This window comes from Oncorhynchus mykiss, chromosome 13 (assembly GCF_057628025.1).
Source record: "Oncorhynchus mykiss isolate SJ-2025 chromosome 13, ASM5762802v1, whole genome shotgun sequence".
Classification (NCBI taxonomy): Eukaryota; Metazoa; Chordata; class Actinopteri; order Salmoniformes; family Salmonidae; genus Oncorhynchus; species Oncorhynchus mykiss.
Window position 1 is genome coordinate 5,451,405 of NC_143034.1, and position 22,330 is coordinate 5,473,734.

The 22,330-nt window shown below is 42.4% G+C and overlaps 2 protein-coding genes across 2 annotated transcripts in view; both read right to left on the bottom strand.

The window, feature by feature from the left end:
* LOC110511216 (uncharacterized) overlaps positions 1-22,330 on the bottom strand; it is a 101,349-nt gene that overhangs the window by 25,632 nt on the left and 53,387 nt on the right. The gene's annotated exons all lie outside the window — the stretch shown is intronic.
* On the bottom strand, positions 9,331-16,445 carry LOC110514152 (uncharacterized). The gene is made up of 4 exons (XM_090194887.1): positions 15,576-16,445; positions 15,032-15,126; positions 14,399-14,576; positions 9,331-11,996 (listed from the first exon to the last, which is right to left on the bottom strand). Exons 1-4 carry the CDS (start codon positions 15,790-15,792, stop codon positions 10,810-10,812), a joined length of 1,677 nt encoding a protein of 558 aa, XP_090051013.1. The 5' UTR covers positions 15,793-16,445; the 3' UTR covers positions 9,331-10,809.

Sequence of the window (22,330 nt, forward strand, 5' to 3'; positions counted from 1 at the left end):
GGGACACTCTTGACCCAAACTGCTACAGACCTATATCTATCCTACCTTGCCTTTCTAAGGTCTTCGAAAGCAAAGTCAACCAACAGATTACCGACCATTTCGAATCTCACCATACCTTCTCTGCTATGCAATCTGGTTTCAGAGCTGGTCATGGGTGCACCTCAGCCACGCTCAAGATCCTAAACGATATCTTAACCGCCATCGATAAGAAACATTACTGTGCAGCCGTATTCATTGATCTGGCCAAGGCTTTCAACTCTGTCAATCACCACATCCTCATCGGCAGACTCAACAGCCTTGGTTTCTCAAATGATTGCCTCGCCTGGTTCACCAACTACTTCTCTAATAGAGTTCAGTGTGTCAAATCAGAGGGTCTGCTGTCCGGACCTCTGGCAGTCTCTATGGGGGTGCCACAGGGTTCAATTGTTGGACCGACTCTCTTCTCTGTATACATCAATGATGTCGCTCTTGCTGCTGGTGAGTCTCTGATCCACCTCTACGCAGACAACATAATTCTGTATACTTCTGGCCCTTCTTAGGACACTGTGTTAACAACCCTCGAGGCAAGCTTCAATGCCATACAACTCTCCTTCCGTGGCCTCCAATTGCTCTTAAATACAAGTAAAACTAAATGCATGCTCTTCAACCGATCGCTGCCTGCACCTGCCCGCGTGTCCAACATCACTACTCTGGACGGCTCTGACTTAGAATACGTGGACAACTACAAATACCTAAGTGTCTGGTTAGACTGTAAACTCTCCTTCCAGACCGACATCAAACATCTCCAATCCAGAGTTAAATCTAGAATTGGCTTCCTATTTCGCAACAAAGCATCCTTCACTCATGCTGCCAAACATACCCTTGTAAAACTGACCATCCTACCAATCCTCGACTTCGGCGATGTCATTTACAAAATAGCCTCCAATACGCTACTCAACTAATTGGATGCAGTCTATCACAGTGCAATCTGTTTTGTCACCAAAGCCCCATATACTACCCACCATTGCGACCTGTACGCTCTCGTTGGCTGGCCCTCGCTTCATACTCGTCGCCAAACCCACTGGCTCCATGTCATCTACAAGACCCTGCTAGGTAAAGTCCCACCTTATCTCAGCTCGCTGGTCACCATAGCACCACCCACCTGTAGCACGCCCTCCAGCAGGTATATCTCTCTGGTCACCCCCAAAACCAATTCTTTCTTTGGCTGCATCTCCTTCCAGTTCTCTGCTGCCAATGACTGGAACAAACTACAAAAATCTCTGAAACTGGAAACACTTATCTCCCTCACTAGCTTTAAGCACCAACTGTCAGAGCAGCTCACAGATTACTGCACCTGTACATAGCCCACCTATAATTTAAGCCCAAACAACTACCTCTTTCCCAACTGTATTTTATTTATTTATTTATTTTGCTCCTTTGCACCCCATTATTTTTATTTCTACTTTGCACATTCTTCCATTGCAAATCTACCATTCCAGTGTTTTACTTGCTATATTGTATTTACTTTGCCACCATGGCCCTTTTTTTGCCTTTACCTCCCTTATCTCACCTCATTTGCTCACATCGTATATAGACTTGTTTATACTGTATTATTGACTGTATGTTTGTTTTACTCTGGTGTAACTCTGTCCTTGTATGTGTCGAACTGCTTTGCTTTATCTTGGCCAGGTCGCAATTGTAAATGAGAACTTGTTCTCAACTTGCCTACCTGGCTAAATAAAGGTGTTCTCAACTTGCCTACCTGGTTAAATAAAGGTGAAATATTATTATTTTTTTAAAAGTGTATCTATGATAAAAAAAATGACAGACTTCTACATGCTTTGTAAGTAGGAAAACCTGCAAAATCGGCAGTGTATCAAATACTTGTTCTCCCCACTGTATAGCCATATTATAAAGTATGAAAAGGCTTGTTCGTTCACATGTCATGAATTCACTATGACATGATATTTGTATAAGTTTTTTTAGACTTTTATTATGTAATAGATCATATGGGTTGAAAAGTGTTTTATTAGAAAAGTATGAAAATCAAATTAAATATTATTATTCACGTGCCGAATACAACCGGTGTAGACCTTAGTGAAATGCTTACTTACAAGCCCTTCACCAACAATGCAGTTAAGAAAAATACTTGTTAAGTAAAAAAATAGTTACGTTTGAAAACAAGAATGATGAAATAAAAGTAACAAATAATTAAAGAGCAGCAGTAAAATAACAATAGCGAGGCAATGTGGAGGCTATTTACAGGGGGTACCGGTACAGAGTCAATGTGGAGGCTATATACAGGGGGTACCAGTACAGAGTCAATGTGCCGGGGCACCGGTTAGTCAAGGTAAATGAGGCAATATGCACATGTAGGTAGAGTTAAAGTGACTACGCATAGATAATAAACAGAGAGTAGCAGCAGCGTAAAGGGTGGTGGGGGTGGGGCGGGCAGTCCCTCTGACACCACCTGGTATAGAAGTCCTGAGTGGCAGGAAGCTTGGCCCTAGTGATGTACTGGGCCGTACACACTGCCCTCTGTAGTGCCTTGCGGTCAGAGGCCGAGCAGTTGCCAAACCAGGCAGTGATGCAATCAGTCAGGATGCTCTCGATGGTGCAGCTGTAGAACGTTTTGAGGAACTGAGGACCCATGACTAATCTTTTCAGTATCCTGAGGGGGAATAGGTTTTGTCGTGCCCTCTTCACGACTGTCTTGGTGTGCTTGGACCATAATAGTTTGTTGTTGATGCGGACACCAAGGAACTTGAAACTCTCAACCTGCTCCACTACAGCTCCGTCGATGAGAATGGGGCGTGCTTGGTCCTCCTTTTCCTGTAGTCCACAATTATCTCCTTTATCTTGATCACATTGAGGGAATGGTTGCTGTCCTGGCACCACACAACCAGGTCTCTGACCTCCTCCCTGTAGGCTTTCTTGTTGTTGTTGTCAGTGATCAGGCCTGATGACACTGTTGTGTCATCAGCGAACTTAATGATGGTGTGGGAGTCGTGTCTGGCCATGCAGTCATGAGTGAACAGGGAGTACAGGAGGTGGCTGAGCATGCACCCCTGAGGGGCCCCCTGTGATGAGGATCAGCGTGGCAGATGTGTTGTTACTTACTCCTACCACCTGGGAGTGGCCCGTCAGAAAGTCCAGGATCCAGTTACCAGGTTCCTAAGCTTAGAGATGAGCTTTGAGGGCACTATGGTGTTGAAAGCGGAGCTATAGTCATTGAATAGCATTCTCAGCTTTTTTTATTTTTTATCTAGGCAAGTCAGTTAAAGAACAAATTCTTATTTACAATGACAGCCTATGAAAGTGGGTTAACTTCTCACGAATCCCGCCGAAGATGGTGCCTCTTCCTGTTCGGGCGGCGCTCGGCGGCCTACTAGCTGCCATCGATTCCCTTTCCTTTTTGTTTCTGTTAGTTGGGTCTAATTGGTAACACCTGTTTTGAGTTTAGTTTTGTTTGTAGGCTATTTAAGGGCACTAGGCCTGCTGGCTATTGTGCGGGCTTGTTCTCTGTTTTATGGTGTTGGTTTATTTTGTGGTCTCTATTTTTACGGACAGTTTAGTCCTGTTTGTTTGGACGGGTTGTTTCATGCGCCCTTGTGTTTTGCATGTCCGTTTTCGCTGTCTTTGGAATAAAGATCCACGTTCGGAACTAACCTGCTCTCTGCGCTTGACTCCTCCACCCACCATTCCCACCATTCCTAGAAGCCGTAACATAACTGTCATGTTCACGGGTAGAAAGACAGATTTTTACCTTGTTAGCTCAGAGATTCGATCTAGCACCTTTACGGTTACTGGCACAATTTTCTAACCACCTGCCGCCTCTACAGTCATGGCCAAAAGTTTTGAGAATGACACAAATATTAATTTCCACAAAGTTTGCTGCTTCAGTGTCTTTAGATATTTTTGTCAGATGTTACTATGGAATACTGAAGTATAATTACAAGCATTTCATAAGTGTCAAAGGCTTTTATTGACAATTACATGAAGTTGATGCAAAGAGTCAATATTTGCAGTGTTGACCCTTCTTTTTCAAGACCTCTGCAATCCACCCTGGCATGCTGTCAATTAACGTCTGGGCCACATCCTGACTGATGGCAGCCCATTCTTGCATAATCAATGCTTGGAGTTTGTCAGAATTTGTGGGTTTTCGTTTGTCCGCCCTCCTCTTGAGGATTGAACACCAATGCTCAATGGGATTAAGGTCGGGGGAGTTTCCTGACCATGGACCCAAAATATCGATGTTTTGTTCCCCGAGCCACTTAGATATCACTTTTGCCTTATGGCAAGGAGCTCCATCATGCTGGAAAAGCCATTGTTCATCACCAAACTGTTCCTGGATGGTTGGGAGAAGTTGCTCTCGGAGGATGTGTTGGTACCATTCTTTATTCATGGCTGTATTCTGAGGAATTTTTTTGAGTGAGCCCACACCCTTGGCTGAGAAGCAACCCCACACTTGAATGGTCTCAGGATGCTTTACTGTTGGCATGACACAGGGTTGATGGTAGCGCTCACCTTGTCTTCTCCGGACAAGCTTTTTTCCGGATGCCCCAAAGAATCGTAAATGGGATTCATGAGAGAAAATTACTTTACCCCAGTCCTCAGCAGTCCAATCCCTGTACCTTTTGCAAAACATCAGTCTGTCCCTGATGTTTTTCCTGGAGAGAAGGGGCTTCTTTGCTGCCCTTCTTGACAACAGGCCATCCTCCAAAAGTCTTTGCCTCACTGTGCGTGCAGATGCACTCACACCTGCCTGCTGCCCTCACACCTGCCTGCTGCCATTCCTGAGCAAGCTCTGTACTGATGGTGCCCCGATCCCGCAGCTGAATCAACTTTAGGAGACGGTCCTGGAGCTTGCTGGACTTTCTTGGGCGCCCTGAAGCCTTCTTCACAACAATTGAACCGCTCTCCTTGAAGTTCTTGATGATCCGATAAATGGTTGATTTAGGTGCAATCTTACTGGCAGCAATATCCTTGCCTGTGAAGCCCTTTTTGTGCAAAGCAATGATGACGGCACGTGTTTCCTTGCAGGTAACCATCGTTGACAGAGGAAGAACAATGATTCCAAGCACCACCCTCCTTTTGAAGCTTCCAGTCTGTTATTCTGGAAGAATTTGTTCTTAACTGACTTGCCTAGTTAAATAAACGTAAAAAATGAATTAAAAATTAAAAATTCGAACTCAATCAGCATGACAGAGTGATCTCCAGCTTTGTCCTCGTCAACACTCACACCTGTGTTAACGAGAGAATCACTGACATGATGTCAGCTGGTCCTTTTGTGGCAGGGCTGAAATGCAGTGGAAATGTTTTTTTGGGGGATTCAGTTCATTTGAATGGCAAAGAGGGACTTTGCAATTAATTGCAATTCATCTGATCACTCTTCATAAGATTCTGGAGTATCTTCAAATTGCCGTCATACAAACGGAGGCAGCAGACTTTGTGAACATTAATATTTGTATCAATCTCAAAAAGTTTGGCCACGACTGTACATAGGTATTCCTTTTGTCCAGATGTGAAAGGGCAGTGTTGAGTGCAATAGAGATTGCATCATTTGTGGATCTGTTGGGGCGGTATGGGAATTAGAGTGGGTCCAGGGTTTCTTGGATAATGGTGGGGTGTGAGCCATGACCAGCCTTTCAAAGCAATTGATGGCTACAGACGTGAGTCTCTGATCTGATGAAACCAAGATTAAACTCTTTGGCCTGAATACCAAGCGTCAGGTCTGGAGAAAACCTGGCACCATCCCTACGGTGAAGCGTGGTGGTTGCAGCATCATGGTTATCACCATTATTTTTATTTCTACTTTGCACATTCTCCCATTGCAAATCTACCATTCCAGTGTTTTACTTGCTATATTGTATCTACTTTGCCACCATGGCCTTTTTGCCTTTACCTCCCTTATCTCACCTCATTTGCTCACATCTTATATAGACTTGTTTATACTGTATTATTGACTGTATGTTTGTTTTACTCCATGTGTAACTCCGTGTCGTTGTATGTGTCGAACTGCTTTGCTTTATCTTGGCCAGGTCGCAATTGTAAATGAGAACTTGTTCTCAACTTGCCTACCTGGTTAAATAAAGGTGAAATAAAATAAATAAATAAAATGGTGTGGGGATGTTTTTCAGCGGCAGGAACTGGGAGACTAGTCAGGATCGAGGGAAAGATGAACAGAGCAAAGTACAGAGAGATAATTGATGAAAACCTGCTCAAGAGCACTCAGGACCTCAGACTGGGGCAAAGGTTCACCTTCCAACAGGACAACGACCCTAAGCACACAGCGAAGACAACATAGAAGTGGCTTTGGGACAGGTCTGATTGTCCTTGAGTGGCCCAGCCAGAGCCCGGATTTGAACCCGACCGAACAACTCTGAAGAAATCCTCAAAATAGCTGCACAGCGACGCTCTCCATCCACCCTGACAGATCTTGAGAGGATCTGCAGAGAAGAATGGGAGAAACTCCACAAATACAGGTGTGCCAAAATTGTAGTGTCATACCCAAGGCAGCTTGAGGCTACAATCACTGCCAAAGGTGCTTCAACAAAGCACTGAGTAAAGGTTCTGAATACTTATTTAAATGTGACATTTCAGTTTTAATTTTAAAATGCATTTGCATACATTTCTAATCCTGTTTTTGCTTCGTCATTATAGGGTGTTGTTGTGCAGATTCATGAGGAAAACCTCCCAATTGAATCCATTTTAGAATATTCCTGTAAATTCAGGAAGTAAACTGAAAATTCCCAATTCTCTTCTATGGTTTTCAATTAGGAAAATGTGGAATTTGGTTTACTTTCTGAATTGACTGGAAATGAAATGGATTTGACTCCAACCCTGGTTTTACTACAAATCTGTCAACGTCATCATTTAGTCAATCGATGTTATGATGCATAACGCTCACAGATGTGCCTGTTCTCATTCAGAGTAAATTATTCTAATTGAATAAAACAGAATTAAACAAATCAAATGTATTATGTACCTGAATAACTTCAACAACCTGGTTGATTCTCTGGTTGATTCTCTGCTCAACAACACTGACTGTGAATCAATCTGGTTGATTCTCTGGTTGATTCTCAGCTCAACAACACTGACTGTGAATCAATCTGGTTGATTCTCTGGTTGATTCTCTGGTTGATTCTCTGCTCAACAACACTGACTGTGAATCAATCTGGTTGATTCTCTGGTTGATTCTCTGCTCAACAACACTGACTGTGAATCAATCTGGTTGATTCTCTGCTCAACAACACTGACTGTGAATCAATCTGGTTGATTCTCTGCTCAACAACACTGACTGTGAATCAATCTGGTTGATTCTCTGCTCAACAACACTGACTGTGAATCAATCTAGTTGATTCTCTGGTTGATTCTCAGCTCAACAACACTGACTGTGAATCAATCTAGTTGATTCTCTGCTCAACAACACTGACTGTGAATCAATCTGGTTGATTCTCTGCTCAACAACACTGACTGTGAATCAATCTGGTTGATTCTCTGCTCAACAACACTGATGGCGTCAAACTTTGCTGTTTGTCCAGGCTGTCACTTCTGTCATCAGCTACTAACACCAGATCTGCACCTTTGTCCTTGTCCCTGGATGACGTCTTCCTGCTCCCTCTTCCATCGTGAGAACACTGCTGACTCAACATGGTTTTCTGAGAGACTGGATGAATGCATCCTGCTCCCTCTTCCATAGTGGGAACACTGCTAGCTCAACATGGGCTTCCTGGTTATGAAAGAAAGTGTGGTGGTCAATGGTAGCCACTCTCATTGTTTGAAGCAGTTGTGGTCTTTGTTGGCATGTATCCAGACCCCAGAATGGTAGTAGAAAGGAGCCTGTTCCCTGCATGCTTCCTCACAATCATTGGCTGGATCGACCACTCCCCCACCTGACCACAGGACCAGTATTGCTGACTGATCTTCATTCCTACAGCCTTCATCTCCGTCCCTGGAGTCTCTTCACTGACTGATCTTCATTCCTACAGCCTTCATCACCATCCCTGGAGTCTCTTCACTGTCTGATCTTCATTCCTACAGCCTTCATCTCCATCCCTGGAGTCTCTTCACCGAGTAAGTATAGATAGTATAAGAAACCTCTCCCATTCTACTTGTCTATTATCTTTGTTTAGAAATAGTCATTTGTGTGACCTACTGATTTTCCCTACAATTTATTTTAAGGATTTAGAAATATAGAAATGGTAGAAGGAGGAATGTCAGAGTCTGGAATATAAATATATACAATTTGTTTAAAATGTATATGACGGTGTGTCTAGACATTATGGACCGTATATGAATATAAAAGGTGTGTACAGTAGTAGTTATATAGGATAAGCCTTGACTAGAATACAGGGTGGAGTACTGGGTGGTAGACGGCTAGTAACAGTGACTAAGTTCAGGGCAGGATACTGGGCGGAGGCCGGCTAGAGGGGACTATTTGAACATTCATATTGAACAGCCTTACCTATAGAGTAGCACCACCACCCATCAGACCATTCTCTTCTTGATGTCAAAGCTGCAGTGTATTGTTGCTATAGGAGTTTATGATGAATAATCCTATTTATTTCAAGCCCCACTAAGATGTCATCGTACTATTCATTTAAAGCCCCTCTGTCAGATATAAATCATCAGAATGGAAACCAACTGACATGGAAACAATGGAGCAAATGTATCACTATCAGAGGGGTGTATTATGACATCAGATAGAACTACTCAGACATTCCAAATCAGGCTTCATCCACATCATGAAGGTGGATATTGATCCAACCATTTCAAAAGTAATGACCGGGCTGATGGAAACAGGATATGCCTGTACACTTTTATAAATGGTGACATTTTGTTACTTCGTTTGACAATTTGTTTGTCTTTTTGTGTCAGTAAAAATGTTTAAGCGAGAAATGGCAGTGGAAACTCTTTGATGCGCAAATATTTATATAACAACCATCACATCTTAGTTAACTTGGAGTCACGTGATGATATCTTGTGTGGTCCTCCCACTACGATTCGGGAACCCATGTAGTTTATTAGGCTACAGATGAAATAAGTTATGAACTTCACAGGGTGGTGAAACTACATGTGATGAGCTTGATGCTCCATTCCAATACACTTTGAGGGTCTTATTCTGGTGACATGATGACCGATGCTTGGTTGCCATTTGACAAATAAAATAATTGCTCTCACCCATGATAATCTCATCAATCGGGTAACAACGTTTATTGAACCAGTGGGAGGTTTGTAAATGCCCCCAGGAAAGTCGAAAGAGGAACTCTTCATTGAGACAATGATAAACAGCAATCTGTGGGAGAGTTGTAGTGGATATTATAAAATAAGGATCTGCTGGAGTCCAAGTCAAACCAAGACTCTTTATTTCTGAGCTCAGAGAGAATAACAGAGTTACACAGCGCAGTGTAGACAGTCTGAATTCCTGAAGCATTGGTTGATGAGCACATATCTTTATAGTTTCCTATTCCTGGGCGGGACTTTATTCATACAAGGACACAGGTGCAAATTGGTTTGCAACACAGAATGATAGTCCCAAGAACAGGAGATTATAATAGGACAGTTTCACAAGGTTAGTCACATACTCAGTTATGTGGACACACAAACAACTAACATTTTCCATTACAGAGTCTGAACATTTTCATTTCATTAAATCATCAGTGGGCTACAATACAAATGTCAACAATGGAACTAATGCATCACATCCAAATATCACTTGATTATCTGTAGTGCTGGAGGAATGACACACCCAGATAAACACACAGTCAGAGTTTAAAAAAGGACCATTTAAACACATGGAATCTGATCTACTCTATATTCAAACTGACAGACTCCATATTCAATTCATGTTTTCTAATAGAAACAAACAACTATATGTTTAAGTATACTTTGTACAATTCACTTTCATCTGGTAAAAACAAGTAAACACATTCTTAGTCAACAATATAAGACAACAGGAGCACTGTGTATGTTCTCTGATTCATTTTAAGTCAATGTGATGTGAAATATCAATATTACAAGTAATTCTTCTCTTTTGTGTGGATTCTCTTATGACGTTGAAGTGACTGTGATGAGTAATATGTTTTCCCACAGTCTGAGTATTTTGTAAGCCTTCTCATGTATTCTTTCAGGCTTCCTAAATGGGCAAACGCTTTGCACACTGGGAGCAGTGGTAAAGCTTCTCCCCTGTGTGCAGTCTCATGTGTTTTAATTTTTAAAATGTTTAATTTTACCTCCCTTTTTCTCCCCAACATCGTGGTATCTAATTGTTAGTAGCTACAATCTTGTCTCATCGCTACAACTCCCGTACGGGCTCGGGAGAGACGAAGGTCAAAGTCATGCGTCCTCCGATACACAACCCAACCAAATCGCAGTGTTAAGCAGTGTTAAGGCTTCTCCCCTGTGTGTATTTTCCCCTGTTGGTTCAGGTGTCCTTTCCGGTTAAAACTCTTTCCTATTTTTACCAATGACCATACAGTTTTTAAATTCCTCATCAATCCATGGAGCCTTAACAGTTCTAACAGTCAGTTTCTTAACAGGTACATGTTTATCAATAATTGGAAGAAACAATTTAATATGGTAAAAACAGGTAAACACATTGTCAGTGTACAATATAAGACAACGGGAGCACTGTGTGTGTTCTCTGATGAATTTTAAGTCAATGTGATGTGAAATATCAATATACACGCTAAGAGAAGTCATTTCTCTCTCCTGTGTGGATTCTCTAAAGACGTTTAAGTGACTGTTATGAGTAATATGTTTTCTCACAGTCTGGCCTTTTGTAAGCATTCTCCTCTGTGTGCAGTCTCATGTGTTCTCTCAGGCTTCCTAAATGGGCAAAAGCTTTGCACGCTGGGAGGAGTGGAAAGGCTTCTCACCTGTGTGTATTTTCTCATGATGTTTCAGGTTCCCTAAATTGTTAAAACTCTTTCCACACTGGGAGCAGTGATAAGGCTTCTCCCCTGTGTGTATTCTCTCATGTTGTTTCAGGGTCCCTAAATTGTTAAAACTCTTTCCACACTGGGAGCAGTGATAAGGCTTCTCCCCTGTGTGTATTCTCTCGTGAACTTTCAGGTTTGATTTCTCATTAAAACCCTTTCCACACTGGGAGCAGTGGTAAGGCTTCTCCCCTGTGTGTATTCTCTCATGTCGTTTCAGTTTCCCTAAACCGATAAAACTCTTTCCACACTGGGAGCAGTGATAAGGCTTCTTCCCTGTGTGTATTCTCTCATGTCGTTTCAGTTTCCCTAAATCGTTAAAACTATTTCCACACCGGGAGCAGTGATAAGGCTTCTCCCCTGTGTGTATTCTCTCGTGCAGTTTCAGATGCCCTGGCCGGTTGAAACACTTTCCACACTGGGAGCAGTGGTAAGGCCTCTCCCCTGTGTGTATTCTCTCGTGTTGTTTTAGGTTCCCTAAATTGTTAAAACTCTTTCCACACTGGGAGCAGTGGCAAGGCTTCTCCCCTGTGTGTATTCTCTCGTGAACTTTCAGGTTTGATTTCTCATTAAAACCCTTTCCACACTGGGAGCAGTGGTAAGGCTTCTCCCCTGTGTGTATTCTCTCATGTCGTTTCAGTTTCCCTAAACCGATAAAACTCTTTCCACACTGGGAGCAGTGATAAGGCTTCTTCCCTGTGTGTATTCTCTCATGTCGTTTCAGTTTCCCTAAATCGTTAAAACTATTTCCACACCGGGAGCAGTGATAAGGCTTCTCCCCTGTGTGTATTCTCTCGTGCAGTTTCAGATGCCCTGGCCGGTTGAAACACTTTCCACACTGGGAGCAGTGGTAAGGCTTCTCCCCTGTGTGTATTCTCTCATGAGCTTTCAGGTGTGCTTTCTGGTTAAAACTCTTTCCACACTGGGAGCAGTGGTAAGTCTTCTCCCCTGTGTGTATTTTCTCATGTTGTTTCACGTCCCATAACCGGTTACAACCCTTTCCACAGTGGGAGCACTGGTGTCGTCTTGCTGGTTTGGACGTCCCTGGCTCTGGTTCCTCTGAGTCTGGTCTTTCTCCTGCCAAAGACAAGTGTTTAAAAAAAATAGGGACCTGAATGAAACCACATGATAAAACAACCTTGCTACGAGAGTAAATCCTAATCAGATCTCTCAATAACCTGAGGCCAGTTTTAACAATCTTAGTGTGATTTTAAAACAAATGTAGAGCTTCCTGGTAATTACTGCTATGTTTACATTACTTATTCATCCTGTTTTACAAGTCAGAACACAAAAAAACAGACAATTCTATGACACTCAAGACACAGACGTTGCTGGATTCCTATCAAGCAGGTGGTTCTAAATACAGTATATCACAAAAGTGAGTACACCCCTCACATTTTTGTAAATATTTGAGTATATCTTTTCATGTGACAACACTGAAGAAATGACACTTTGCAACAATGTAAATTAGTGAGTGTACAGCTTGTTTAACAGTGTAAATTTGCTGTCCCCTCAAAATAACTTAACACACATTAATGTCTAAACTGCTGGCAACAAAAGTGAGAATGTCCAAATTGGGCCCAAAGTGTCAATATTTTGTGTGGCCACCCACCATCATTTTCTGCATCACTGCCTTAACCCTCTTGGGCATGGAGTTCACCAGAGCTTCACAGGTTGCCACTGGAGTCCTCTTCCACTCCTCCATGACGACATCACGGAGCTGGTGGATGTTAGAGACCTTGCACTCCTCCACCTTCCATTTGAGGATGCCCCACAGATGCTCAATAGGGTTTAGGTCTAGAGACATGTTTGGCCAGTCCATCACCTTTACCCTCAGCTTCTTTAGCAAGGCAGTGGTCGTCTTGGAGGTGTGTTTGGGGTCGTTATCATGTTGTATGTATGTCACAGTACATCTTGGCATTCATGCTTCCCTCAATGAACTGTAGCTCCCCAGTACCGGCAGCACTCATGCAGCACCAGACCATGACACTCCCACCACCACGCTTGACTGTAGGCAAGACACACTTGTCTTTGTACTCCTCACCTGGTTGCCGCCACACACGCTTGACACCATCTGAACCAAATAAGTTTCTTGGTCTCATCAGACCAGAGGACATGGTTCAGTAATCCATGTCCTTAGTCTGCTTGTCTTCAGCAAACTGTTTGCGGGCTTTCTTGTGCATCATCTTTAGAAGAGGCTTCCTTCTGGCACGACAGCCATGCAGACCAATTTGATGCAGTGTACGGCGTATGGTCAGCACTGACAGGCTGACCCACCACCCCTTCAACCTCTGCAGCAATGCTGGCAGCACTCATATGTCTATTTCCCAAACACAACCTCTGGATATGACGCTGAGCACGTGAACTCAACTTCTTTGGTCGACCATGGCGAGGCCTGTTCTGAGTGGAACCTGTCCAGTTAAACCGCTGTATGGTCAGGGTCTTGGCAATCTTCTTATAGCCCAGGCCATCTTTATGTAGAGCAACAATTATTTTTCTCAGATCCTCAGAGAGACCTCTGCCATGAGGTGCCATGTTGAACTTCCAGTGACCAGTCAGTATGAGGGAGTGTGAGAGCGATGACACCAAATTTAACACACCTGCTCCCCAGTCACACCTGAGCCCTTGTAACACTAACGAGTCACATGACACCGGGGAGGGAAAATGGCTAATTGGGCCCATTTTGGACATTTTCACTTAGGGGTGTACTCACTTTTGTTGCCAGCGGTTTAGACATTAATGGCTGTGCGTGGAGTTATTTTGAGGGGACAGCAAATGTACACTGTTATACAAGCTGTACACTCACTACTTTACATTGTAGAAAAGTGTCATTTCTTCAGTGTTGTCACATGAAAAGATATACCTAAATATTTACAAAAATGTGAGGGGTGTACTCACTTTTGTGATATACTGTATATAACTTTCATAGCTGCTTTAAACCCCATTTCTGCAGCATTAGTAAAGATATGATCAAACCATGTTGATGATTTCAATCCTCTACTGTTTGTAACTACCCTGGTAGGTTGATTGATAACCTGAACCAGGTTGCAGGCACTGGTTACAGTTCGAAGCTTTTGCTTGAGTAGGCAGCCTGATCACAGCTTTTCTTCAGTACTAGTTAATTAATGACCAAAGTCTTGAGTTTAGTTTGCCTGTTCAACAGTCTTGTAAAGATAGCCGCGTTGACTGGGACAGGCAATGTAACATCCATAATGTTTTAAGGAAAAGTTTTTGTAAAACAAGCACCTTACATTGGATCATCTTGAAACTTTCTCTCCAAAGCTACCTTTCATCAAGGTTTTATATGGTCTATTGGTTTCTCTCTTTTCATTGGCAGAATCCTTTCTCAGTGTTATATTCATAACATCCATATACCTGTCAACTAACAGAACTCTGCTGGTTATCCTGGTAGCAGATACCAGTCTATCTTCCTGGTAACAGATCTATTGTATTTGTTCAAACTAAACTACAGCACTTACTTTGATGTGTCAAATCTGCTCCTTTCTTCTCTGCTCCTCCTCTCACAGTTCCACTCAGCCCCATTGTTTTCCTGCAGTCCACCAGCAGCACAGACAACCTCTTCATACCCAGCAGTAAGGTGCTACCAGGAGAGGCACGATACAGGGACTCCGGGAGGGAGGAAGGGCTAGCGTTGTCCTGGTAAACATAAAGAGGGGACACGGACGCACATCATTATGGATGCTGATGTCACTGTTGTCATGAAGTGATTTACAGAAACCCAGCCCAGACCCAGAGAGATCAAGCTGTATGCTAGACCAGACCAAGCTGTATGCTAGACCAGACCAAGCTGTATGCTAGACCAGATCAAGCTGTATGCTAGACCAGACCAAGCTGTATGCTAGACCAGATCAAGCTGTATGCTAGACCAGACCATGCTGTATACTAGACCAGATCAAGCTGTATGCTAGACCAGACCAAGCTGGATGCTAGACCAGACCAAGCTGTATGCTAGACCAGACCAAGCTGTATGCTAGACCTGCTGATGCCACTGTTGACATGAAGTGTTTTACAGAAACCCATCCCAGACCCAGAGAGAGCAAACTGTATGCTAGACCAGACCAAGCTGTATGCTAGACCAGACCAAGCTGTACCATCTGGTGTTCTGATCTGGAGAGACTCTTCTCTTCCTCGTCAGCATCAGGATGTTGAGGCTCCCCAGAGGATCCACCATAGTCATGTCTCTCTCCTGTGTGAACGAGGACATCAAACAGATGGTAAACTTATGACCATCTATTGCAATCATAGAGTTACAAGAGGCATGCATATGTCTAAAATGGCCACTTTCATCATGATTTCCTAAAATATTGTTTGTGATGCAAATGTAAAAGGGTCGTTCCACAAAATGGGTGGCTTTTGCATCCCTTTGTTATTTTAAGTAGAAAATATGCACCAATATAGAATTTTAAAAGCCTGTTATATTAGATGAGGGGAACTTCAATATAGACCACATGGAGAATTCAATACATCTAATTGAAAAGTCCCTAAAATATGTACCAATTGCAGATCGACCCTTTAACAATTCCTACAGTACTGAACAACATATTCAAGTGTAGAACTTCAGTAGAATGCCACTTGAAAACCACACATTAGTTCAACAACGGCATAGTTTGTGTCCCTGTTAAAGACAGTACTCACTGGTGTTAATCTCATATTCTGTCTCTTCCTCTTTCACCCCCAAAACGTCTTCCTCCTTCACCTTTATTGAGATAGCATCATCTTCCTCTCTAAACGGTTCTTTCTCTTCTTTCACTATAACAGCCTCCTCTTCCTCCTTTTTCATTCTGAAAGATTCTTTCTCCAAACAGCCGACCACCTCTTCATTAGCAAGGGAGGAGTAGTTTAGTGAGCTCATGGTCAGGGATGTTATCTAGCTAGCTAGCATTAGCGTCTAGCCTAGTGCTAGGCTCAGTATCAATCTTTAACACGTTTGCAAATTGAACCAGTTGATACGTCAACCGAAACTTGTTTAAAACACTGAGATTAGCTAATGTACATTAATATGGTCTAAAACGTCAATCTTTCAGTTTTATGTTGGCTAGCAAGCTACCGACGAGGTTGAAAGAGTTGGCGCCTTGTTGTTCCTGAAGAAGCGTCCGTCCAGTCCATTATACGTCACGAAAGAAGAGTCAATTGAAAGACGCTCATCGCCATCTGCTGGCTGGAGTGGGTAACGCAGTTTGAAAACAATAGTTACTACACTTTTTGTATTGGAAAGAACGTCATAATTATTTAACAATAAGCTGATGCATTTTCTCTTCCAAATAATACGTTCCTGTACACAGACGTAGAAGCTCAATATGAATATGTAGATGATTAATAAATACATCTATGAATAGGTAGTGTGTTGATATACATTTTCTCTGTTCATTTTTCACATTCTTTTTTATCTACATGTGACCATAGTATTCCCTTAAAGCCACGCTCTATAAGATACAAATCATCCTGTAAACAACAGAACAAATGCATCACATGCAAATAGCACTTGATTATCTGTAGTGCTATACACTGGGTAGACAAAACATTAAGAACAGCTGCTCCTTCCATGACTTAGACAGACCAGGTGAATCCAGGCTAAAGCTATGATCCCTTACTGATGTCACTAGTTAAATCCACTTCAATCCGTGTAGATGAAGGGAGGAGACAGGTTAAATAAGGATTTTTAAGCCTTGAGACATGAGACATGGATTGTGCATGTGTGCCATTTAGAGAGTTAATTGGGAAGACAAAATATTTAAGTTACTTTGCACGGGGTATGGTAGTAGGTGCCAGGCGTGCCGGATTGTGTCAAGAACTGCAACGCTGCTGGGTTTTTCAGCTCAACAGTTTCCCATGTGTACCAAGAGTGGTCCACCACCCAAACAGTGGAGGTCAGTGCCGTTTAAGATGAGGCAGGACGATTTGTTTTTTCATGAGCATGGCCTTAATTCTATTACAGCATATTGGACGACTGTCATTCATATTTCACTCACCCTGTTCAATGTAACAGCAATAGGTTTAGGCTACTACATGATACTCTAATTGTCCCTATACCCATCATGAGGTAGCAACCTAGCCTATGAATGAAAGTTTAGAATGTAGGTTCACACAGGTCGAGAGAACATTTTGCGATGACAGACAGTGACACATAGACAGACAGTGACACATTCAATACTGCCTTGCACACTCTCGCCTGCATCTAGCTGAAATAGAGATATTACTGGACAAATTCAGGTATGTTTATCCCCGTTTTGATCCATTTAAACGTTTGTCAACAGAATCGGCGGAATGAATACACCCCTGATCATGCATAAACACAGTTCACTTTCATCACTTTAATTTCACTCTTATCACCTTCTCCCTTTGTTTCTGTACTTCAATGCACAACACATCAGCTGTATGTCACCAGGAGAAAAAACCTTTCCAAGCCAAACCATTTCATAACTGCTACACACAGCTTACATTGTTGTCAACATATTAGCTAAAATAACATCATAGTCAACAGAGCGAAAATAACTAACTCGTGAGTAAACCTGCTACAATCATGCAGTAACGTTACAGTGTACAGTCAGTAAGCAGTTTAGCACTTACCTTGGCGGGTTCCAGTTGCAATAAATTAGTAAAACCAAAGGCTAGCCTTGACTTGGAAGAGTTCTAGTGTTGTGTTGGATAGTCATAGCCAGCTAGCTAACATAGCATCCCTTTGTTTGAGCCAAGTGTTTGAGTAGGCTAAACTAGATAGCTGCATTTGCTAGCTAAGTAAGTGAAAATGAAAGTGGAAAATAAATGACGAAATATCTCTCTCTCGCTTCTCCTTCATTTTGGAATAAAATAATTTGTTCAAAACTGTTCAACTATTGTATTTTTCTCTCTTTTAGTCAACTACTCACCACATGTTATGCACTGCAGTGCTAGCTAGCTGTAGCTTATGCTTTCAGTACTAGATACATTATCTGATCCTTTCATTGGTTGGACATCATGTCAGTTCATGCTGCAAGAGCTCTGATAGGTTGGAGGACGTCCTCCGGAAGTTGTCATTATTACTGTGTAAGTCTATGGAAGGGCTTGAGAACCATGAGCCTCCAAGGTTTTGTATTGAAGTCAATGTACCTAGAGGAGGATGCAAAATAGTATGTTTTAATAAATTATTTGGTGACGTGATTATATTTAGTATAGTTTTATCTAAAAAGGAACACTTTTAAATATTTTACCATTTTAATTTTTCTGAAAATAACTGAGGACGATGGTTCTCCCCTTCCTCCTCTGAGGAGACCCCACTGCACCCAAAGGACACCCAGCCAACTTGACACAATTGTGGGAAGCATTGGAGTCAACATGGGCCAGCATCCCTGTGGAATGCTTTCGACACCTTGTAGAGTCCATGCCCCGACGAATTGAGGCTGTTCTGAGGGAGAAAGGGGAGGGTCCATCTCCATATTAGGAAGGTGTTCCAGATGTTTGGTATAATCAGTGGATACATCTGCAATTTAGCAGACACTTTTATCCAAAGGGATTTGCAGTCATGTGTGCAAACACATTACATATGGGTGGTCCCAGGAATCAAACCCACTACCCTGGTTTAACAAGCACTATACTCCACCAACTGAGCTACAGGACCACAAGGAATGATCAAGGAATGACGCAGATAAACACACACAGCCTGAGTTTCAGAAATATAATTGTATCAAAGACCGTAACATTGAAACTCCATATTTAGTTACAATCAAATATTATTTGTCACATGCGCTGAATACAACAGGTGTAGATCTTAACGTGAAATGCTTACTGACAAGCCCTTAACCAACAACGTAGATAAGAAAAATAAGTGTTAAGAAAATATGCAGCATTGAAGGTCTTAAAGAACACAGTGGCCGCCATCATTCTTAAATGGAAAGTTTGGAACCACCAAGACTTCCTAGTGCTGGCCGCCCAGCCAAACTGAACAATTGGGGGAGAAGGGCCTTGGTCAGGGACGTTACTGAGAACCCGATGGTCACTCTGACAGAGCTCAAGACTTCCTCTGTGGAGATGGGAGAACCTTCCAGAAGGACAACCATCTCTGCAGCACTCCACCAATTTGGCCTTTTTGGTAGAGTGGCCAGACGGAAGCCACTTCTCAGTAAAAGGCACATGAAAGTCTGTTTGGAGTTTGCCAAAAGGCACCTAAAGGACTCAGACCATCAGATACAAGATTCTCTGATCTGATGAAACCAAGATTGAACTCTTTGGCCTGAATGCCAAGTGTCAGGTCTGGAGGAAACCTGGCATCATCCCTACAGTGAATCGTGGTGGTGGCAATATCATGGTGTTGAGATATTTTTTCAGCGGCAGGGACTGGGAGACTAGTCAGGATCAAGGGAAAGATGTACGGAGCAAAGTACAGAGAGATAATTGATGAAAACCTGCTCAAGAGCACTCAGGACCTCAGACTGGGGCAAAGGTTCACCTTCCAACAGGACAACGACCCTAAGCACACAGCGAAGACAACATAGAAGTAAGTGGCTTTGGGACAAGTCTCTGAATGTCCTTGAGTGGCCCAGCCAGAGCCCGGATTTGAACCTGATCGAACAACTGTGAAGAAATCCTGAAAATAGCTGCGCAGTGACGCTCTCCATCCAACCTGACAGATCTTGAGAGGATCTGCAGAGAAGAATGGGAGAAAACACCACAAATACAGGGGTGCCAAGATTGTAGTGTTATACTCAAGGCGGCTTGAGGCTATAATCACTGCCAAAAGTGCTTCAACAAAGCACTGAGTTAAGGTTCTGAATACTTATTTGGTTGGTTGATTCTCTGCTCAACAACACTGACTGTGAATCAATCTGGTTGATTCTCTGGTTGATTCTCTGGTTGATTCTCTGCTCAACAACACTGACTGTGAATCAATCTGGTTGATTCTCTGCTCAACAACACTGATCGCGTCAAACTTTGCTGTGTGTCCAGGCTGTCACTTCTGTCATCAGCTACTAACACCAGTGCTGCACCTTTGTCCTTGTCCCTGGATGACGTCTTCCTGCTCCCTCTTCCATAGTGAGAACACTGATGGCTCAACATGGTTTTCTGAGAGACTGGATGAAGGCATCCTGCTCCCTCTTCCATAGTGGGAACACTGCTGGCTCAACATGGGCTTCCTGGTTATGAAAGAAAGTGTGATGGTCAATGGTAGCCACTCTCATTGTTTGAAGCAGTTGTAGTCTTTGTTGGCATGTATCCAGACCCCAGAATGGTAGTAGAAAGGAGCCTGTTCCCCACATTGCTTCCTCACAATCATTGGCTGCCTCGACCACTCCCCCACCTGACCACAGGGCCAGTATTGCTGACTGATCTTCATTCCTACCGCCTTCATCACCACCCCTGAAGTCTCTTCACTGTCTGATCTTCATTCCTACAGCCTTCATCACCACCCCTGGAGTCTCTGCACCGAGTAAGTGAAGATAGTATAAGAAACCTCTCCCATTCTACTATCTTTGTTTAGAAATAGTCATTTGTGTGACCTACTGATTTTCCCTACAATTTATTTTAAAGATTTAGAAATATAGAAATGGTAGAACCGGAAACTAATATAAAAGGTGTGTACAGCAGTAGTTATATAGGATGATACTGGGCGGAGGCCGGCTAGAGGTGACTATTTAACAGTCTGATGACCTGGAGATAGACCACACATTAAGTATTGTGGTGGCAGCATCATGTTATGGGTATGCTTGTCACTGGCAGGGAGTTTATCAGGATCAAAATAAATATGAAAGGAGCAAAGTGTAGACTTTGTATAGGCACTGTACAGCCTTAACTGTGGAGTGACCCCATAAAATGGGATATCAGCCAACTCAGTGACAACCACAGAACACAACTATGTATAGTTTACACAAATATGAGTCTCTTAGCTCTTTTTGCAGGACTTTGACTGTGATACATCACCCTCCATAACCAACCTATTGTGTGTATTGAACATTCATATTGAACAGCCTTACCTATAGAGTAGCACCACCACCCATCAGCCCATTCTCTTCTTGATGTCAAAGCTGCATTGTATTGTTGCTATAGGAGTTTATGATTAATAATCCTATTCATTTCAAGCCCCACTAAGATGTCATCGTACTATTCATTTAAAGCCCCTCTGTCAGATATACATCATCAGAGTGGGAAACCAACTGACATGGAAACAATGGAGTAAATGTATCACTATCAGAGGGGTGGGTGTATTATGACATCAGATAGAACTACTCAGACATTCCAAATATCACTTGATTATCAGAGGGGTGAATTATGACATCATATAGAACTACTCAGACATTCCAAATCAGGCTTCATCCACATCATGAAGGTGGATATTGATCCAACCATTTCAAAAGTAATGACCGGGCTGACGGAAACAGGTTATGCCTGAATATTTTTATAAATGCTGACAGACGATATGTTAGTTTGTCTGACATGGTTGGGTCTTTTTGTGCCAGTATAAACGTTTTAGTGAGAAATGGCGATGGAAACTCCTTTATGTACAAATATTTATATATCAATGATGACTAATTATGTATACATTTCAATCAGGACTGACTAATCAGAATACTAGCGTGTTACTGTATATGTACTAACCCGAATACTATTATGTTACTGTATATGTACTAATCAGAATACTATTCTGTATATGTATGAGTTTTCTTTCTTGATCCCAGTACTGAAAATAATGTGTGTGTGAATGTGGTCAAGAGTTTAGAACAATGACGGTCTGTTCCTTGGTACAAATGAATGAACTATATCTCCAAACTGACTAGAATGCTTATCTACACTAGCTGACCTTGGCTCAAGGCGAGGAGGGAAGGCTTGAGAACTATAGAGCCTTTCTACCAGTGTCAAGAAGAGACGGAACATTTAGAAAACGCTGACGTCATTTTCCGTTTATAACCTGTGGTAAAATGTGTACTCAGTACTCTCTTGAATAAACTCTGCAGTCTGATTTTAAGACTGGGCTCTGTCTATCATTATAGAATAAGGGAATTACAATTCCTTATGAATTGACAGAGTGTTTCATTTTAATTGGGTATTAAAACAGAGAGCAATTTAATTCCTTCAACAAATAACCATCATATCTGAGTTAACTTGGAGTCACGTGATGATATGTTGTGTGGTCCTCCCTCTAAAACTTGGAAAACCATGTCGTTTATTAGGCTACAGATGAAATAAGTTATGAACTTCACAGGGTGGTGAAACTACATGTGATGAGCTTGATGCTCAATTCCAATACATTTTGAGGGTCTTAATCTGGTGACATGATGACCGATGCTTGGTTGCCATTTGACAAATAAAATAATTGCTCTCACCCATAATAATCTCATCAATCGGGTAACAACGTTTATTCAACCAGTGGGAGGTTTGTAATTGCCCCCAGGAAAGTCGAAAGAGGAACTCTTCATTGAGAC

Coding starts and splice junctions, on each gene's coding strand:
- LOC110514152 (XM_090194887.1), bottom strand. CDS start 15,792: ATGAGCTCACTAAACTACTCCTCCCTTGCTAATGAAGAGGTGGTCGGC. Junction 15,127..15,575: donor AGAATATGAGATTAACACCA/GTGAGTACTGTC, acceptor TCGTTCACACAG/GAGAGAGACATGACTATGGT. Junction 11,997..14,398: donor AGCAGATTTGACACATCAAA/GTAAGTGCTGTA, acceptor TGTCTTTGGCAG/GAGAAAGACCAGACTCAGAG.